Raw genomic sequence first — 19868 nt, forward strand, 5'->3', positions numbered from 1 at the left:
GCAACAAACCAGTGAATATATCAAAAAAGAAGCAGACTCAAAGATACAGAGAACAAACTAGTGTTTATCAGTAGGGATGAGGGAGGGGCACTACAGGGATGGAGGAGTGGGAGGCACAAACTTTGGGGTGTAAGACGGGCTACAAGGATGTATTGTACAACACGGGGAATAGAGCCAATATTTGGTAACAACTGTAAATTGAACGTAACCTTTAAAAATTCTATAAAAATTACAAAGTATTGGCATTTAAAACATCTTCTATGAAAAAGAACAACATTTGAAAAATCACTAAAGGAAACAGATGAATTTCCATGTCATCTTAGAAAACAGGAAAACAAAGATGCTACACCGGGTTCCCCCCTCTTGCCCGGGCCCTCACTGCTTAGAAGGCTGACCGCTCCCTCTTCAAACTCAAGAGTGAAGGATCAGCCTCCCTTCCTGCCCCACAGGAGAAGCTGCTGGACGTGGGCCTGGAAGGAGCCTGGCTGCTGCTCTGGCTCAGGGTCCCTGTTCCTCGTCGCTCACACCCTCTGCAGACAGGGATGGGAAGGACCTGGGATCCCATTCACTGACCCTGTGCAGATGCTCCAGGACCTGACACTTGCTGGTCTCCGCGTGGGCCCGGGGACCCCAGAGGAACTCGTAGCGGGCGGGGTCGCTGTGGGGCACCTGCCGGTACTCCACGTAGCCCTCCTGCACCCACACTTTGGTGAGGAGCTCCCTGGGCTCCCCATAGACGTAGTGCTCCCTCCCGGCACACACATCTATCTTGCTAAGTGCTCCCCAGACCACCTCCTCAGGGGCAACAAAGTCGGCCTCCAGGACGATCAGGCCCAGGAGCAGCACCAGGAGGCCGGTCTTGGGCATGCTCGGCCTGTCACTCAGCATCCCATCGTAGGTGAGGCCCAGGGTGGGGACGAGGACATAGGAGTGATTGCTGGGGTCCACTTCCTTCACGTCGAGGCCAAGGACCAGCTGCATGCCCTCGGAGGCTCGCCTGAAGACCATGGGGAAGTGGTCCTGGTAATCTTTGAGGATGGTCAGCATTTCTGCCTTTGTGGTCAACTCCTTGGTGTGATACTTGAACAGCAGGAACCCCACCAGTTCATCCACCTTCTGATGTAGAGCATGTTGGAGCACATCTTCCTGGTCATGCCAGGTGCTCGGCCCTTCCTCATCTTGGGGGCTGAGGCCGTCGTCTTCAGATTGGCTCCATGGAGGGGTGGCCATGGCAGTGGGGGAGGGGCTCTCGGGGGGACTGGGTTCTCCAGCATCAGCCACCTCCTCCAAGGTGCCCAGGAACAGGTCAGAGTAAGAAGAGGAGGACGAGGGGGATACGGCCTCCTCCCCCTCAGCCCCCAACAGCTGTGCCTCCACCAGGCCCTGGGCCGGGACTGGGGTCTGAAGGTCTGCCTCCGGCTGGCGGAGCTCACTCATCTCGACCAGGGGCATGAGGACTGGGGTCGGGCCGCCGACGGGAGTGTGGGCAGGGGTGACAGGTAGGGACCACGGACCTGGGGGAGAGAGGGCGTGTGAGCGGCCTCGGCGGAGAAAGGCACCCTGGGCAGCTCTGACAAAAGTCACTTACAGGTCTCGTCTTCAGGGGTGCCCTCGGGCCTCACAGGGGCGCTCCTCCTGGGCGGCCTGTCCCCTGCCAACCTGAAGAAGGGAGTGAGGGGGCTCCTCAGGGTGCAGCCAGCACGGCCCCAAGTTCTGGGGCTGAACGGGACGGTGGGGTGACTCGGGTGTTGTGGGGTCCCCTCTGTTCTGGGAGGGGGAGCCCCTGGGTACACACTCAGGGCACGCACCTCCCCTTGACTCCTGGCACTGCCTGCGCCTCCTCTGCTCTGTGGCCTGAGGACGCGGTCCTCAGACTTGGGCCTTCGCCTCCCGGTTCCTGGAGCCCCTGTAAGAGGGATGGAGGGGGCACCTCTTGCGTAGACTGTGGCACAGCCCTGGGCCCCTCGGTGCTGGTAGGAGGGATGGGCCGGACTCTGTGAGATCCCCCCAGTTCTGAGTTCTGGGGTGGGTGGTCTCCTCGGGGCTGGCTCGTAGTGCTCACCGTTCCCCTTAAGGGCCTGGACTCTCCCCTTTGCGGGCCTGAGGGGAAACTCAGAACAAGACCCCGAGTCTGAACAGAAAGCAGTGAGGGGGCCCCACGTGTGGCCGCACCTGTCCAGGGCCTCCCGAGGGTCCTAGGATGGGGACATTCTGGGTCCTCACCTCCTCCTCACATCCTGCCTGGCCTCCCAGCACTGACCACAGGGGCAGGTTTCTGTGGAGGCCCCTGTACCAGGGCTGGGGGTCTGCTCAGTCCGCCCTCGGGGTCCTGGGAGTCCACCCTCTGCGGACCTGAAGCCTCATGCCTCACACCGAACACCTGACCTCCCGAGGACCCTGAGCCAGAAGTCAGGAAACATCTCATCTGCTGACCGTGCTCTGGCGCCTCCAAGGCCCCCGTGGAAGGGCAAAGGATCCCTCCCTGTGTTGGGGTCTAACGTCCTCAATCCTTGCTTCCTCGCGTGCAGGCTGGACTCTGGGCAGGACCTGGGATTGTCCCGTCTGCCAGCGTGAGTCCCTGCTCCTTCTACCAGGGCGCCAGTCTCTCAGAGACCCGGACGTCAGGACGTCAGGACAGGCCTACTGTGCTCATCCCGCCCCGGGGCCTCCCACGGCCACCTGCCAGGGCGGGGATCTGGTGGGTCCTTTTTGTCCTCTCTCAGGGTCCCCTCAGTCCTGCCTAAGGGCTCTAACCTTAGTCCACCAGGGACCTGACATTTTACCCTCTGCCCTCATGAGACCCTGCCCCTTATCCCAGGTCCCCAGCTTCTCTGAGGCCCGGATGTCAGGATGTGCTGCTGTGCTCATCCCACCCTATGGGCTCCCAGGGCCAGCTCTGTTCTGGGGTCCAGGCTGCCCTCAGTCCTCCCTCAGGGCCCTCACCTTGACTCCACGCAGGACCTGGGATTCTCTCCTGTGCCCGCCTGAGACCCCGCCCCTTATACCCCCTCCCCAGCCTCTCTGAGACCCCGCCCCTTTTAACCCCTCACCAGGGTCTCTGAGACCCGGATGTCAGGAAGTGCTGCATGGGGTCATCCCACCCTATCGCCTCCCCAGGGCCCCCTCTCTTCTGGGGTCCAGGGTCCGCTCATTCCTCCCTCAGGTTCCTCACCTCGACTCCCAGCAGGTCCTGGGATTCTTCCCTCCGCCCTCTTTAGGCCCCGCCCCTTACACCAGGTCCCCAGTGTCTCTGAGACCTGGAGGCGGAAGTCAAAACTCCTTGCCAAGTGCTCATTCCGTCCCGGGACTGCCCAGGGCTGATGGCAGGGGCGGGGATCAATGGCGTCCCCTCTGTCCTCCTTCAGAGTCCTCAGCTCGAGCCCTGGCAGGTCCGGGGACGCCCCCTGTGTTCACCCGAGGCTGGACCCTCACACCAAGGCTTTCACTGTCCCGAGACCCCCAGGGGGAATCTATGCACAACACATCAGGCCACCAAGCCCAGGGCTTCTCAGGGCTGAGATGATCCCGCGGGGGTCCCTCAGCGCTCCCTCGGCTCCTCACCTTGACTCTCCGCTGGCGCCCCCTCATGCACAGACATCTGAGTGCCTCTCTCGCCTCCCCACATGGGGGAGTCCTCCCCCGAGCACCCTCAGCACCAGGGGCGGCTCTCAGCTCTCGCACCCCAGACGCAGAGCCCACCCCTCGTGCCCCCGCCCACCCGGGAGCCCGAGCCCCCTTCCAGCCACGAGCGTCCTCCCCCACCCCACCCCACGCCCCGCCCCGCCCCGCCCCGCCCCGGCGGGAGCTCCCCTAACAACTACCGAACCCGCGCCCGGGAGTCCTCCCCATCGACCCCCGCCTCAGCCAGGAGTACCTCCCCCTTCCTCCCGCCACACGCAGCAGCCGTTAGCCCTCCCCTCCCTTGTCAGCCCCTGGGGCGGGGGCCCGCCCATCCCATCCTCCCCACCCCCACAGCCAGTCGTCCTCTCCTCTGGCCCCCAAAGCCGGCCCCACCCGTCCAGCAGGAAGCCCTCCGCTCCGGCCCCCCCACGCTTAGCCATTAGCCCCACCCTCTGCACCCCGACTCGAAAACGCCCCCCACCAGCCACCCCAGCAGCCAGCGGTCCTCCCCTCGGACCCGAACACAGGGGGACCCTTCCCTCAGCACCCCTTCAACCCGCTGCCCTCCGCCGCCGCTCCCCCGCTCCCAACCGAGCAGCCCGTAGCCCTCCCACCACCTCCACTCCTTCCCAGGGCCCCCGGTACCTGCGGAGTCCAGCCCCCGGCAAAGCCCCCGCCTGTCTCCTGACTTGCTCTGACTCTGTGGATGACTCCGGAGTCCCGCTCAGAAGGGGCTGAAGAGCTCGTCTCAGCAGTGCAGCCAGGAACTCTGCAGCCGACGGTCCCAGGCACTCTGTGCGAACGCCACGTGGGTTTCCGGGTGCTCCCGGAAGCTCCAGGAAGATGAGGGAGAAAGTTCTAGACGTCTCTTTACAGAGAAAGTGGTTGGATGACAAGAGCACGTGAGGAGGCGCTTTGCTACGGAAGCCGCAGTAGCCATGCGCACTGAGGGCCTGAGGTCCCAAGGTTTGGCGCCTCAGGAAGCAAAAGACACGCCCATTGGCCTTCCACCAATAGGAGGGCCTCCCTGCAAGGCTGTGGAGTTGGGGGAGCAAACTTGGCGATGCAGAGCCCATTGTGGCAAATAACTCAATTTGTCTTTACAGGTGGTTTTCTACTGTGATTGATAATGTCATAAACCTATTCTGATTTCTTTTGTTTTTTTTTAATTTTTGAATTTTATTTTATGTAAGTTTTTATACAGCAGGTTCTTATTAGTTACCCATTTTGTACATATAATTGTACATTTGTGAATCCCAATCTCCCAACTCATCACACCACCACCCCCCACGCCCCCACCATTTTCCCACCTTGGTGTCCATATGTCTGTGCTCTACATCTGTGTCTCTGTTTCTGCCCTGCAAACCGGTTCATCTGTACCATTTTTCTAGGTTCCACACATATGCATTAATATACGATATTTGTTTTTCTCTCTCTGACTTCCTTCACTCTGTATGACAGTCTCTAGATCCATCCACGTCTCTACAAACGACCCATTTCGTTCCTTTGTACAGCTGAGTAATAAAGCAAGAGTAATAAAGCTCTTCTTTATATGGACTGATTTCTTGTCTAGTTGTATCAACTAGCCATCTTCTCACATGGCACAAGAGGATGAGGCAGCTGTCTGGGGTCTCTTTTATAAGGGAGCTAATCTCATCCATGAGGGCTCCCCCATCATGGGCTAATCACTTCCCAGCGCCCCACCTCCAAATCCCATCCCTTTGGGGGTTAGAATTTCACAGGTGAATGAGGGGGAGAGGATTACAAATATTCAGTCCGTAGCCCTGTCAGTCCAACTATTGTTGCTCCTATGTTCCCTTTTTCCTGCTGAGATAATCAAGTTTTTCATTTACATTTTAACTTCTCTGCTGCCTTTTCAGGCAATTATCAGTTTTCGCTAAAACTTTACAATTCACCTATGAAATGGAAGAAGAACCCTCACCATGTCTGGGTCTGCAAAGTGCCTACCCTACCCTCTCACTGGAGAGGTGTCCCACAGGTGCTGATCAGGAATCCGACTCTGGACCCCCACCCTCACCCGCAGCAATCCTTTCCCTCCGTTGCCCACTGCGGAGGCCACACTCAGCTGAAACGTTCCGAGAAATTTATTAAAGAGAAACATTGACTGAAACCATTGAACGGAGGGCATGATAACACAGAGAGGAACTTCTAACGGCCACCGGACCCCACGGGTCCCCCCCCCAGGGTCCCCAACAAGGTGCCTCCGCTACACCCCACCCATCGGCCCTCCATCCCCCCCCAGTCTCCCTTCCTGAGGGCCCCACATGTGGCCTCTCTCCAGGACGATGTGTGCTGGCAACGCCTGCTCCCCGCAGGGAAGCCCCTCCCCCTATGGCCCACATGCCTGGGGCCTGGCCCTGCCCTATGGTGGGCACAGGACAGTCCCACAGCAGGGCACGCACCACTGAGCCGACGACGTGGTGTCCCGAAGAACAACCCGGTGGCCATTAATTGTACTGGTAATTACTTTCACATTTCCAAGTAAATTCCTATTGCAATGCTGTGTTATCTAGGTTGGGATCACAAACTATGAAGGAATGTTTCCCAGTTGATTTTACAAATACCAAAATTCAGCCTTGTATTGGATCAGTACAAATATATGTGGTCAATACCATTCACAAACGTAGAAACTGGAGCTCATTAAATACTATTATTAATATACAGAAATCAGTTGCATTTGTATACACTAAAAACAAAGTACCAGAAAGAGAAATTAAGGAAACTATCTCATTTACCATTGCATCACAATGATAGAATACCTAGGAATAAACCTACCTAAGGAGGCAAAAGACCTGTACACTGAAAAGTATAACGGTGATGAAAGAAACTGAAGACAACACAAACAGATGGAAAGATAACATTGCATTCTTGAATTGGAAGCATCAGTAGTGTTAAAATGACCATACTACTCAAGTCAACCTACAGAACTGCAATCAATGCAATTCCTATGAAAATACTCTTGGCATTTTACACAGAATTTGAAGAAATAATTTTAAATTTTCTATGGAAACACAAAAGACCCTGAAGAGCCAAAACAATCTTGAGAAAGAACAACAGAGCTGGAGGAATCATACTCCCTGGTTTCACACTACAGTATAAGGCTACAGTAATCAAAACAGTATGGTACTGGCACAAAAACAGACAAATAGATCAATGGAACAGGATAGAAAGCAAAGAAATAAACCCACGCACCTATGGTCAATTAATCTACAACAAACTAGGCAGGAATACAGTATACACTGGAGAAAAGACAGTCTCTTCAATAAGTGGTGCTGAGAGAACTGAACAGCTACATGTAAAAGAATGAAATTAGACCACTGTCCAACAGCATAAACAAAAATAAATGCAAAATAGGGTAAAGGCCTAAATGTAAGGCCGGATACTGTAAAACTCCTAGAGGGAAACACAGGCAGAACACTCTTTGACATAAATCACAGCAATAGTTTTTTGGATCTATCTCCTAAGGAAAAGAAGTAAAAGGAAAAATAAACAAATGGGACCTAACTAAACTTAAAAGCTTTTTTGCACAACAAAGGAAACCACTGACAAAACTAAAAGACAACCTATTGAATGGGAGAAAAGATTTGCAGCTGAAGTGACTGACAAAGGATTAATATCCAATATATATAAACAGCTCATACAACTCAACATCAAGAAAACAAACAACCCAATTAAAAACATGGGCAGAAGAACTGAATAGACATTTTTTCAAGGAGAAAATGCAGATGGCCAACAGGCACATGAAATGATCCTCCACATCACTAATCATCAGGCAACTGCAAGTCAAATCCACAAAGAGATATCATCTCACACCTAGTCAGAATGGCTATCATGAAAAAGAACACAAATAACAAATGTAGGTAAGGATGTGGAGAAAAGGGAACCCTTGTGTGCTGTTGGGAGAATGTAGATTGGTGCAGCCACTGGGGAAAACAGCATAGAGGTTTCTCAAAAAACTAAAAACAGAACTACCATAGGATCCTGCAGTTCCACTCCTGGGTATATATCCCCTCAAAACCCCACTAATTCGAAAAGATCCATGCACCCCAATGCTCATAGAAGCATTATTTACAATTGCAAAGATATGGAAGCTACCTAAGTGTCCATCGACAAATGAATGGATAAAGAACAGGTACTATATAGGTACAATGGACTACTACTCAGCCATAAAAAAGGAACAAACTTTTGCCTTTTGCAGCAACATGGATGGACTTGGAGGGCAATATGCTAAGTGAAGTCAGTCAGACAGGGAACGACAAATAATGCACGATATCACTCATATGTGGAATCTAAAAAATGCAACAAACCAGTGAATATATCAAAAAAGAAGCAGACTCAAAGATACAGAGAACAAACTAGTGTTTATCAGTAGGGATGAGGGAGGGGCACTACAGGGATGGAGGAGTGGGAGGCACAAACTTTGGGGTGTAAGACGGGCTACAAGGATGTATTGTACAACACGGGGAATAGAGCCAATATTTGGTAACAACTGTAAATTGAACGTAACCTTTAAAAATTCTATAAAAATTGCAAAGTATTGGCATTTAAAACATCTTCTATGAAAAAGAACAACATTTGAAAAATCACTAAAGGAAACAGATGAATTTCCATGTCATCTTAGAAAACAGGAAAACAAAGATGCTACACCGGGTTCCCCCCTCTTGCCCGGGCCCTCACTGCTTAGAAGGCTGACCGCTCCCTCTTCAAACTCAAGAGTGAAGGATCAGCCTCCCTTCCTGCCCCACAGGAGAAGCTGCTGGACGTGGGCCTGGAAGGAGCCTGGCTGCTGCTCTGGCTCAGGGTCCCTGTTCCTCGTCGCTCACACCCTCTGCAGACAGGGATGGGAAGGACCTGGGATCCCATTCACTGACCCTGTGCAGATGCTCCAGGACCTGACACTTGCTGGTCTCCGCGTGGGCCCGGGGACCCCAGAGGAACTCGTAGCGGGCGGGGTCGCTGTGGGGCACCTGCCGGTACTCCACGTAGCCCTCCTGCACCCACACTTTGGTGAGGAGCTCCCTGGGCTCCCCATAGACGTAGTGCTCCCTCCCGGCACACACATCTATCTTGCTAAGTGCTCCCCAGACCACCTCCTCAGGGGCAACAAAGTCGGCCTCCAGGACGATCAGGCCCAGGAGCAGCACCAGGAGGCCGGTCTTGGGCATGCTCGGCCTGTCACTCAGCATCCCATCGTAGGTGAGGCCCAGGGTGGGGACGAGGACATAGGAGTGATTGCTGGGGTCCACTTCCTTCACGTCGAGGCCAAGGACCAGCTGCATGCCCTCGGAGGCTCGCCTGAAGACCATGGGGAAGTGGTCCTGGTAATCTTTGAGGATGGTCAGCATTTCTGCCTTTGTGGTCAACTCCTTGGTGTGATACTTGAACAGCAGGAACCCCACCAGTTCATCCACCTTCTGATGTAGAGCATGTTGGAGCACATCTTCCTGGTCATGCCAGGTGCTCGGCCCTTCCTCATCTTGGGGGCTGAGGCCGTCGTCTTCAGATTGGCTCCATGGAGGGGTGGCCATGGCAGTGGGGGAGGGGCTCTCGGGGGGACTGGGTTCTCCAGCATCAGCCACCTCCTCCAAGGTGCCCAGGAACAGGTCAGAGTAAGAAGAGGAGGACGAGGGGGATACGGCCTCCTCCCCCTCAGCCCCCAACAGCTGTGCCTCCACCAGGCCCTGGGCCGGGACTGGGGTCTGAAGGTCTGCCTCCGGCTGGCGGAGCTCACTCATCTCGACCAGGGGCATGAGGACTGGGGTCGGGCCGCCGACGGGAGTGTGGGCAGGGGTGACAGGTAGGGACCACGGACCTGGGGGAGAGAGGGCGTGTGAGCGGCCTCGGCGGAGAAAGGCACCCTGGGCAGCTCTGACAAAAGTCACTTACAGGTCTCGTCTTCAGGGGTGCCCTCGGGCCTCACAGGGGCGCTCCTCCTGGGCGGCCTGTCCCCTGCCAACCTGAAGAAGGGAGTGAGGGGGCTCCTCAGGGTGCAGCCAGCACGGCCCCAAGTTCTGGGGCTGAACGGGACGGTGGGGTGACTCGGGTGTTGTGGGGTCCCCTCTGTTCTGGGAGGGGGAGCCCCTGGGTACACACTCAGGGCACGCACCTCCCCTTGACTCCTGGCACTGCCTGCGCCTCCTCTGCTCTGTGGCCTGAGGACGCGGTCCTCAGACTTGGGCCTTCGCCTCCCGGTTCCTGGAGCCCCTGTAAGAGGGATGGAGGGGGCACCTCTTGCGTAGACTGTGGCACAGCCCTGGGCCCCTCGGTGCTGGTAGGAGGGATGGGCCGGACTCTGTGAGATCCCCCCCAGTTCTGAGTTCTGGGGTGGGTGGTCTCCTCGGGGCTGGCTCGTAGTGCTCACCGTTCCCCTTAAGGGCCTGGACTCTCCCCTTTGCGGGCCTGAGGGGAAACTCAGAACAAGACCCCGAGTCTGAACAGAAAGCAGTGAGGGGGCCCCACGTGTGGCCGCACCTGTCCAGGGCCTCCCGAGGGTCCTAGGATGGGGACATTCTGGGTCCTCACCTCCTCCTCACATCCTGCCTGGCCTCCCAGCACTGACCACAGGGGCAGGTTTCTGTGGAGGCCCCTGTACCAGGGCTGGGGGTCTGCTCAGTCCGCCCTCGGGGTCCTGGGAGTCCACCCTCTGCGGACCTGAAGCCTCATGCCTCACACCGAACACCTGACCTCCCGAGGACCCTGAGCCAGAAGTCAGGAAACATCTCATCTGCTGACCGTGCTCTGGCGCCTCCAAGGCCCCCGTGGAAGGGCAAAGGATCCCTCCCTGTGTTGGGGTCTAACGTCCTCAATCCTTGCTTCCTCGCGTGCAGGCTGGACTCTGGGCAGGACCTGGGATTGTCCCGTCTGCCAGCGTGAGTCCCTGCTCCTTCTACCAGGGCGCCAGTCTCTCAGAGACCCGGACGTCAGGACGTCAGGACAGGCCTACTGTGCTCATCCCGCCCCGGGGCCTCCCACGGCCACCTGCCAGGGCGGGGATCTGGTGGGTCCTTTTTGTCCTCTCTCAGGGTCCCCTCAGTCCTGCCTAAGGGCTCTAACCTTAGTCCACCAGGGACCTGACATTTTACCCTCTGCCCTCATGAGACCCTGCCCCTTATCCCAGGTCCCCAGCTTCTCTGAGGCCCGGATGTCAGGATGTGCTGCTGTGCTCATCCCACCCTATGGGCTCCCAGGGCCAGCTCTGTTCTGGGGTCCAGGCTGCCCTCAGTCCTCCCTCAGGGCCCTCACCTTGACTCCACGCAGGACCTGGGATTCTCTCCTGTGCCCGCCTGAGACCCCGCCCCTTATACCCCCTCCCCAGCCTCTCTGAGACCCCGCCCCTTTTAACCCCTCACCAGGGTCTCTGAGACCCGGATGTCAGGAAGTGCTGCATGGGGTCATCCCACCCTATCGCCTCCCCAGGGCCCCCTCTCTTCTGGGGTCCAGGGTCCGCTCATTCCTCCCTCAGGTTCCTCACCTCGACTCCCAGCAGGTCCTGGGATTCTTCCCTCCGCCCTCTTTAGGCCCCGCCCCTTACACCAGGTCCCCAGTGTCTCTGAGACCTGGAGGCGGAAGTCAAAACTCCTTGCCAAGTGCTCATTCCGTCCCGGGACTGCCCAGGGCTGATGGCAGGGGCGGGGATCAATGGCGTCCCCTCTGTCCTCCTTCAGAGTCCTCAGCTCGAGCCCTGGCAGGTCCGGGGACGCCCCCTGTGTTCACCCGAGGCTGGACCCTCACACCAAGGCTTTCACTGTCCCGAGACCCCCAGGGGGAATCTATGCACAACACATCAGGCCACCAAGCCCAGGGCTTCTCAGGGCTGAGATGATCCCGCGGGGGTCCCTCAGCGCTCCCTCGGCTCCTCACCTTGACTCTCCGCTGGCGCCCCCTCATGCACAGACATCTGAGTGCCTCTCTCGCCTCCCCACATGGGGGAGTCCTCCCCCGAGCACCCTCAGCACCAGGGGCGGCTCTCAGCTCTCGCACCCCAGACGCAGAGCCCACCCCTCGTGCCCCCGCCCACCCGGGAGCCCGAGCCCCCTTCCAGCCACGAGCGTCCTCCCCCCCCCACCCCACGCCCCGCCCCGCCCCGCCCCGCCCCGGCGGGAGCTCCCCTAACAACTACCGAACCCGCGCCCGGGAGTCCTCCCCATCGACCCCCGCCTCAGCCAGGAGTACCTCCCCCTTCCTCCCGCCACACGCAGCAGCCGTTAGCCCTCCCCTCCCTTGTCAGCCCCTGGGGCGGGGGCCCGCCCATCCCATCCTCCCCACCCCCACAGCCAGTCGTCCTCTCCTCTGGCCCCCAAAGCCGGCCCCACCCGTCCAGCAGGAAGCCCTCCGCTCCGGCCCCCCCACGCTTAGCCATTAGCCCCACCCTCTGCACCCCGACTCGAAAACGCCCCCCACCAGCCACCCCAGCAGCCAGCGGTCCTCCCCTCGGACCCGAACACAGGGGGACCCTTCCCTCAGCACCCCTTCAACCCGCTGCCCTCCGCCGCCGCTCCCCCGCTCCCAACCGAGCAGCCCGTAGCCCTCCCACCACCTCCACTCCTTCCCAGGGCCCCCGGTACCTGCGGAGTCCAGCCCCCGGCAAAGCCCCCGCCTGTCTCCTGACTTGCTCTGACTCTGTGGATGACTCCGGAGTCCCGCTCAGAAGGGGCTGAAGAGCTCGTCTCAGCAGTGCAGCCAGGAACTCTGCAGCCGACGGTCCCAGGCACTCTGTGCGAACGCCACGTGGGTTTCCGGGTGCTCCCGGAAGCTCCAGGAAGATGAGGGAGAAAGTTCTAGACGTCTCTTTACAGAGAAAGTGGTTGGATGACAAGAGCACGTGAGGAGGCGCTTTGCTACGGAAGCCGCAGTAGCCATGCGCACTGAGGGCCTGAGGTCCCAAGGTTTGGCGCCTCAGGAAGCAAAAGACACGCCCATTGGCCTTCCACCAATAGGAGGGCCTCCCTGCAAGGCTGTGGAGTTGGGGGAGCAAACTTGGCGATGCAGAGCCCATTGTGGCAAATAACTCAATTTGTCTTTACAGGTGGTTTTCTACTGTGATTGATAATGTCATAAACCTATTCTGATTTCTTTTGTTTTTTTTTAATTTTTGAATTTTATTTTATGTAAGTTTTTATACAGCAGGTTCTTATTAGTTACCCATTTTGTACATATAATTGTACATTTGTGAATCCCAATCTCCCAACTCATCACACCACCACCCCCCACGCCCCCACCATTTTCCCACCTTGGTGTCCATATGTCTGTGCTCTACATCTGTGTCTCTGTTTCTGCCCTGCAAACCGGTTCATCTGTACCATTTTTCTAGGTTCCACACATATGCATTAATATACGATATTTGTTTTTCTCTCTCTGACTTCCTTCACTCTGTATGACAGTCTCTAGATCCATCCACGTCTCTACAAACGACCCATTTCGTTCCTTTGTACAGCTGAGTAATAAAGCAAGAGTAATAAAGCTCTTCTTTATATGGACTGATTTCTTGTCTAGTTGTATCAACTAGCCATCTTCTCACATGGCACAAGAGGATGAGGCAGCTGTCTGGGGTCTCTTTTATAAGGGAGCTAATCTCATCCATGAGGGCTCCCCCATCATGGGCTAATCACTTCCCAGCGCCCCACCTCCAAATCCCATCCCTTTGGGGGTTAGAATTTCACAGGTGAATGAGGGGGAGAGGATTACAAATATTCAGTCCGTAGCCCTGTCAGTCCAACTATTGTTGCTCCTATGTTCCCTTTTTCCTGCTGAGATAATCAAGTTTTTCATTTACATTTTAACTTCTCTGCTGCCTTTTCAGGCAATTATCAGTTTTCGCTAAAACTTTACAATTCACCTATGAAATGGAAGAAGAACCCTCACCATGTCTGGGTCTGCAAAGTGCCTACCCTACCCTCTCACTGGAGAGGTGTCCCACAGGTGCTGATCAGGAATCCGACTCTGGACCCCCACCCTCACCCGCAGCAATCCTTTCCCTCCATTGCCCACTGAGGAGGCCACACTCAGCTGAAACGTTCCGAGAAATTTATTAAAGAGAAGCATTGACTGAAACCATTGAACGGAGGGCATGATAACACAGAGAGGAACTTCTAACGGCCACCGGACCCCACGGGTCCCCCCCCCCAGGGTCCCCAACAAGGTGCCTCCGCTACACCCCACCCATCGGCCCTCCATCCCCCCCCAGTCTCCCTTCCTGAGGGCCCCACATGTGGCCTCTCTCCAGGACGATGTGTGCTGGCAATGCCTGCTCCCCGCAGGGAAGCCCCTCCCCCTATGGCCCACATGCCTGGGGCCTGGCCCTGCCCTATGGTGGGCACAGGACAGTCCCACAGCAGGGCACGCACCACTGAGCCGACGACGTGGTGTCCCGAAGAACAACCCGGTGGCCATTAATTGTACTGGTAATTACTTTCACATTTCCAAGTAAATTCCTATTGCAATGCTGTGTTATCTAGGTTGGGATCACAAACTATGAAGGAATGTTTCCCAGTTGATTTTACAAATACCAAAATTCAGCCTTGTATTGGATCAGTACAAATATATGTGGTCAATACCATTCACAAACGTAGAAACTGGAGCTCATTAAATACTATTATTAATATACAGAAATCAGTTGCATTTGTATACACTAAAAACAAAGTATCAGAAAGAGAAATTAAGGAAACTATCTCATTTACCATTGCATCACAATGATAGAATACCTAGGAATAAACCTACCTAAGGAGGCAAAAGACCTGTACACTGAAAAGTATAACGGTGATGAAAGAAACTGAAGACAACACAAACAGATGGAAAGATAACATTGCATTCTTGAATTGGAAGCATCAGTAGTGTTAAAATGACCATACTACTCAAGTCAACCTACAGAACTGCAATCAATGCAATTCCTATGAAAATACTCTTGGCATTTTACACAGAATTTGAAGAAATAATTTTAAATTTTCTATGGAAACACAAAAGACCCTGAAGAGCCAAAACAATCTTGAGAAAGAACAACAGAGCTGGAGGAATCATACTCCCTGGTTTCACACTACAGTATAAGGCTACAGTAATCAAAACAGTATGGTACTGGCACAAAAACAGACAAATAGATCAATGGAACAGGATAGAAAGCAAAGAAATAAACCCACGCACCTATGGTCAATTAATCTACAACAAACTAGGCAGGAATACAGTATACACTGGAGAAAAGACAGTCTCTTCAATAAGTGGTGCTGAGAGAACTGAACAGCTACATGTAAAAGAATGAAATTAGACCACTGTCCAACAGCATAAACAAAAATAAATGCAAAATAGGGTAAAGGCCTAAATGTAAGGCCGGATACTGTAAAACTCCTAGAGGGAAACACAGGCAGAACACTCTTTGACATAAATCACAGCAATAGTTTTTTGGATCTATCTCCTAAGGAAAAGAAGTAAAAGGAAAAATAAACAAATGGGACCTAACTAAACTTAAAAGCTTTTTTGCACAACAAAGGAAACCACTGACAAAACTAAAAGACAACCTATTGAATGGGAGAAAAGATTTGCAGCTGAAGTGACTGACAAAGGATTAATATCCAATATATATAAACAGCTCATACAACTCAACATCAAGAAAACAAACAACCCAATTAAAAACATGGGCAGAAGAACTGAATAGACATTTTTTCAAGGAGAAAATGCAGATGGCCAACAGGCACATGAAATGATCCTCCACATCACTAATCATCAGGCAACTGCAAGTCAAATCCACAAAGAGATATCACCTCACACCTAGTCAGAATGGCTATCATGAAAAAGAACACAAATAACAAATGTAGGTAAGGATGTGGAGAAAAGGGAACCCTTGTGTGCTGTTGGGAGAATGTAGATTGGTGCAGCCACTGGGGAAGACAGCATAGAGGTTTCTCAAAAAACTAAAAACAGAACTACCATAGGATCCTGCAGTTCCACTCCTGGGTATATATCCCCTCAAAACCCCACTAATTCGAAAAGATCCATGCACCCCAATGCTCATAGAAGCATTATTTACAATTGCAAAGATATGGAAGCTACCTAAGTGTCCATCGACAAATGAATGGATAAAGAACAGGTACTATATAGGTACAATGGACTACTACTCAGCCATAAAAAAGGAACAAACTTTTGCCTTTTGCAGCAACATGGATGGACTTGGAGGGCAATATGCTAAGTGAAGTCAGTCAGACAGGGAACGACAAATAATGCACGATATCACTCATATGTGGAATCTAAAAAATGCAACAAACCAGTGAATATATCAAAAAAGAAGCAGACTCAAAGATACAGAGAACAAACTAGTGTTTATCAGTAGGGATGAGGGAGGGGCACTACAGGGATGGAGGAGTGGGAGGCACAAACTTTGGGGTGTAAGACGGGCTACAAGGATGTATTGTACAACACGGGGAATAGAGCCAATATTTGGTAACAACTGTAAATTGAACGTAACCTTTAAAAATTCTATAAAAATTACAAAGTATTGGCATTTAAAACATCTTCTATGAAAAAGAACAACATTTGAAAAATCACTAAAGGAAACAGATGAATTTCCATGTCATCTTAGAAAACAGGAAAACAAAGATGCTACACCGGGTTCCCCCCTCTTGCCCGGGCCCTCACTGCTTAGAAGGCTGACCGCTCCCTCTTCAAACTCAAGAGTGAAGGATCAGCCTCCCTTCCTGCCCCACAGGAGAAGCTGCTGGACGTGGGCCTGGAAGGAGCCTGGCTGCTGCTCTGGCTCAGGGTCCCTGTTCCTCGTCGCTCACACCCTCTGCAGACAGGGATGGGAAGGACCTGGGATCCCATTCACTGACCCTGTGCAGATGCTCCAGGACCTGACACTTGCTGGTCTCCGCGTGGGCCCGGGGACCCCAGAGGAACTCGTAGCGGGCGGGGTCGCTGTGGGGCACCTGCCGGTACTCCACGTAGCCCTCCTGCACCCACACTTTGGTGAGGAGCTCCCTGGGCTCCCCATAGACGTAGTGCTCCCTCCCGGCACACACATCTATCTTGCTAAGTGCTCCCCAGACCACCTCCTCAGGGGCAACAAAGTCGGCCTCCAGGACGATCAGGCCCAGGAGCAGCACCAGGAGGCCGGTCTTGGGCATGCTCGGCCTGTCACTCAGCATCCCATCGTAGGTGAGGCCCAGGGTGGGGACGAGGACATAGGAGTGATTGCTGGGGTCCACTTCCTTCACGTCGAGGCCAAGGACCAGCTGCATGCCCTCGGAGGCTCGCCTGAAGACCATGGGGAAGTGGTCCTGGTAATCTTTGAGGATGGTCAGCATTTCTGCCTTTGTGGTCAACTCCTTGGTGTGATACTTGAACAGCAGGAACCCCACCAGTTCATCCACCTTCTGATGTAGAGCATGCTGGAGCACATCTTCCTGGTCATGCCAGGTGCTCGGCCCTTCCTCATCTTGGGGGCTGAGGCCGTCGTCTTCAGATTGGCTCCATGGAGGGGTGGCCATGGCAGTGGGGGAGGGGCTCTGGGGGGGACTGGGTTCTCCAGCATCAGCCACCTCCTCCAAGGTGCCCAGGAACAGGTCAGAGTAAGAAGAGGAGGACGAGGGGGATACGGCCTCCTCCCCCTCAGTCCCCAACAGCTGTGCCTCCACCAGGCCCTGGGCCGGGACTGGGGTCTGAAGGTCTGCCTCCGGCTGGCGGAGCTCACTCATCTCGACCAGGGGCATGATGACTGGGGTCGGGCCGCCGACGGGAGTGTGGGCAGGGGTGACAGGTAGGGACCACGGACCTGGGGGAGAGAGGGCGTGTGAGCGGCCTCGGCGGAGAAAGGCACCCTGGGCAGCTCTGACAAAAGTCACTTACAGGTCTCGTCTTCAGGGGTGCCCTCGGGCCTCACAGGGGCGCTCCTCCTGGGCGGCCTGTCCCCTGCCAACCTGAAGAAGGGAGTGAGGGGGCTCCTCAGGGTGCAGCCAGCACGGCCCCAAGTTCTGGGGCTGAACGGGACGGTGGGGTGACTCGGGTGTTGTGGGGTCCCCTCTGTTCTGGGAGGGGGAGCCCCTGGGTACACACTCAGGGCACGCACCTCCCCTTGACTCCTGGCACTGCCTGCGCCTCCTCTGCTCTGTGGCCTGAGGACGCGGTCCTCAGACTTGGGCCTTCACCTCCCGGTTCCTGGAGCCCCTGTAAGAGGGATGGAGGGGGCACCTCTTGCGTAGACTGTGGCACAGCCCTGGGCCCCTCGGTGCTGGTAGGAGGGATGGGCCGGACTCTGTGAGATCCCCCCAGTTCTGAGTTCTGGGGTGGGTGGTCTCCTCGGGGCTGGCTCGTAGTGCTCACCGTTCCCCTTAAGGGCCTGGACTCTCCCCTTTGCGGGCCTGAGGGGAAACTCAGAACAAGACCCCGAGTCTGAACAGAAAGCAGTGAGGGGGCCCCACGTGTGGCCGCACCTGTCCAGGGCCTCCCGAGGGTCCTAGGATGGGGACATTCTGGGTCCTCACCTCCTCCTCACATCCTGCCTGGCCTCCCAGCACTGACCACAGGGGCAGGTTTCTGTGGAGGCCCCTGTACCAGGGCTGGGGGTCTGCTCAGTCCGCCCTCGGGGTCCTGGGAGTCCACCCTCTGCGGACCTGAAGCCTCACGCCTCACACCAAACACCTGACCTCCCGAGGACCCTGAGCCAGAAGTCAGGAAACATCTCATCTGCTGACCGTGCTCTGGCGCCTCCAAGGCCCCCGTGGAAGGGCAAAGGATCCCTCCCTGTGTTGGGGTCTAACGTCCTCAATCCTTGCTTCCTCGCGTGCAGGCTGGACTCTGGGCAGGACCTGGGATTGTCCCGTCTGCCAGCGTGAGTCCCTGCTCCTTCTACCAGGGCGCCAGTCTCTCAGAGACCCGGACGTCAGGACGTCAGGACAGGCCTACTGTGCTCATCCCGCCCCGGGGCCTCCCACGGCCACCTGCCAGGGCGGGGATCTGGTGGGTCCTTTTTGTCCTCTCTCAGGGTCCCCTCAGTCCTGCCTGAGGGCTCTAGCCTTAGTCCACCAGGGACCTGACATTTTACCCTCTGCCCTCATGAGACCCTGCCCCTTATCCCAGGTCCCCAGCTTCTCTGAGGCCCGGATGTCAGGATGTGCTGCTGTGCTCATCCCACCCTATGGGCTCCCAGGGCCAGCTCTGTTCTGGGGTCCAGGCTGCCCTCAGTCCTCCCTCAGGGCCCTCACCTTGACTCCACGCAGGACCTGGGATTCTCTCCTGTGCCCGCCTGAGACCCCGCCCCTTATACCCCCTCCCCAGCCTCTCTGAGACCCCGCCCCTTTTAACCCCTCACCAGGGTCTCTGAGACCCGGATGTCAGGAAGTGCTGCATGGGGTCATCCCACCCTATCGCCTCCCCAGGGCCCCCTCTCTTCTGGGGTCCAGGGTCCGCTCATTCCTCCCTCAGGTTCCTCACCTCGACGCCCGGCAGGTCCTGGGATTCTTCCCTCCGCCCTCTTTAGGCCCCGCCCCTTACACCAGGTCCCCAGTGTCTCTGAGACCTGGAGGCGGAAGTCAAAACTCCTTGCCAAGTGCTCATTCCGTCCCGGGACTGCCCAGGGCTGATGGCAGGGGCGGGGATCAATGGCGTCCCCTCTGTCCTCCTTCAGAGTCCTCAGCTCGAGCCCTGGCAGGTCCGGGGACGCCCCCTGTGTTCACCCGAGGCCGGACCCTCACACCAAGGCTTTCACTGTCCCGAGACCCCCAGGGGGAATCTATGCACAACACATCAGGCCACCAAGCCCAGGGCTTCTCAGGGCTGAGATGATCCCGCGGGGGTCCCTCAGCGCTCCCTCGGCTCCTCACCTTGACTCTCCGCTGGCGCCCCCTCATGCACAGACATCTGAGTGCCTCTCTCGCCTCCCCACACGGGGGAGTCCTCCCCCGAGCACCCTCAGCACCAGGGGCGGCTCTCAGCTCTCGCACCGCAGACGCAGAGCCCACCCCTCGTGCCCCCGCCCACCCGGGAGCCCGAGCCCCCTTCCAGCCACGAGCGTCCTCCCCCCCCACCCCACGCCCCGCCCCGCCCCGCCCCGGCGGGAGCTCCCCTAACAACTACCGAACCCGCGCCCGGGAGTCCTCCCCATCGACCCCCGCCTCAGCCAGGAGTACCTCCCCCTTCCTCCCGCCACACGCAGCAGCCGTTAGCCCTCCCCTCCCTTGTCAGCCCCTGGGGCGGGGGCCCGCCCATCCCATCCTCCCCACCCCCACAGCCAGTCGTCCTCTCCTCTG

General features: G+C 56.0%; 3 protein-coding genes across 3 annotated transcripts; all 3 read right to left on the bottom strand.

Moving 5' to 3' along the window:
- Window positions 1-498: 498 nt before the first annotated feature.
- On the bottom strand, window positions 499-3625 carry LOC307069844 (melanoma-associated antigen 8-like; the record flags this gene model as incomplete). The annotated part of the gene is made up of 5 exons (XM_079728146.1): window positions 499-1514; window positions 1589-1659; window positions 1809-1906; window positions 2261-2397; window positions 3562-3625. 5 exons carry the CDS (start codon window positions 3623-3625, stop codon window positions 499-501), a joined length of 1386 nt encoding a protein of 461 aa, XP_079584272.1.
- Window positions 3626-8438: 4813 nt separating this feature from the next.
- LOC307069846 (melanoma-associated antigen 8-like) lies at window positions 8439-11566 on the bottom strand (the record flags this gene model as incomplete). The annotated part of the gene is made up of 5 exons (XM_079728148.1): window positions 8439-9454; window positions 9529-9599; window positions 9749-9846; window positions 10202-10338; window positions 11503-11566. The coding sequence occupies 5 exons, from the start codon at window positions 11564-11566 to the stop codon at window positions 8439-8441; spliced, it is 1386 nt and encodes a 461-aa protein (XP_079584274.1).
- A 4813-nt stretch (window positions 11567-16379) lies between these two features.
- On the bottom strand, window positions 16380-17333 carry LOC307069847 (melanoma-associated antigen 8-like; the record flags this gene model as incomplete). The annotated part of the gene is made up of 1 exon (XM_079728149.1): window positions 16380-17333. The coding sequence occupies one exon, from the start codon at window positions 17331-17333 to the stop codon at window positions 16380-16382; it is 954 nt and encodes a 317-aa protein (XP_079584275.1).
- Window positions 17334-19868: the final 2535 nt, after the last annotated feature.

The sequence above is a fragment of the Hyperoodon ampullatus genome, assembly GCF_949752795.1.
Source record: "Hyperoodon ampullatus genome assembly, chromosome: X".
Lineage (NCBI taxonomy): Eukaryota > Metazoa > Chordata > Mammalia > Artiodactyla > Ziphiidae > Hyperoodon > Hyperoodon ampullatus.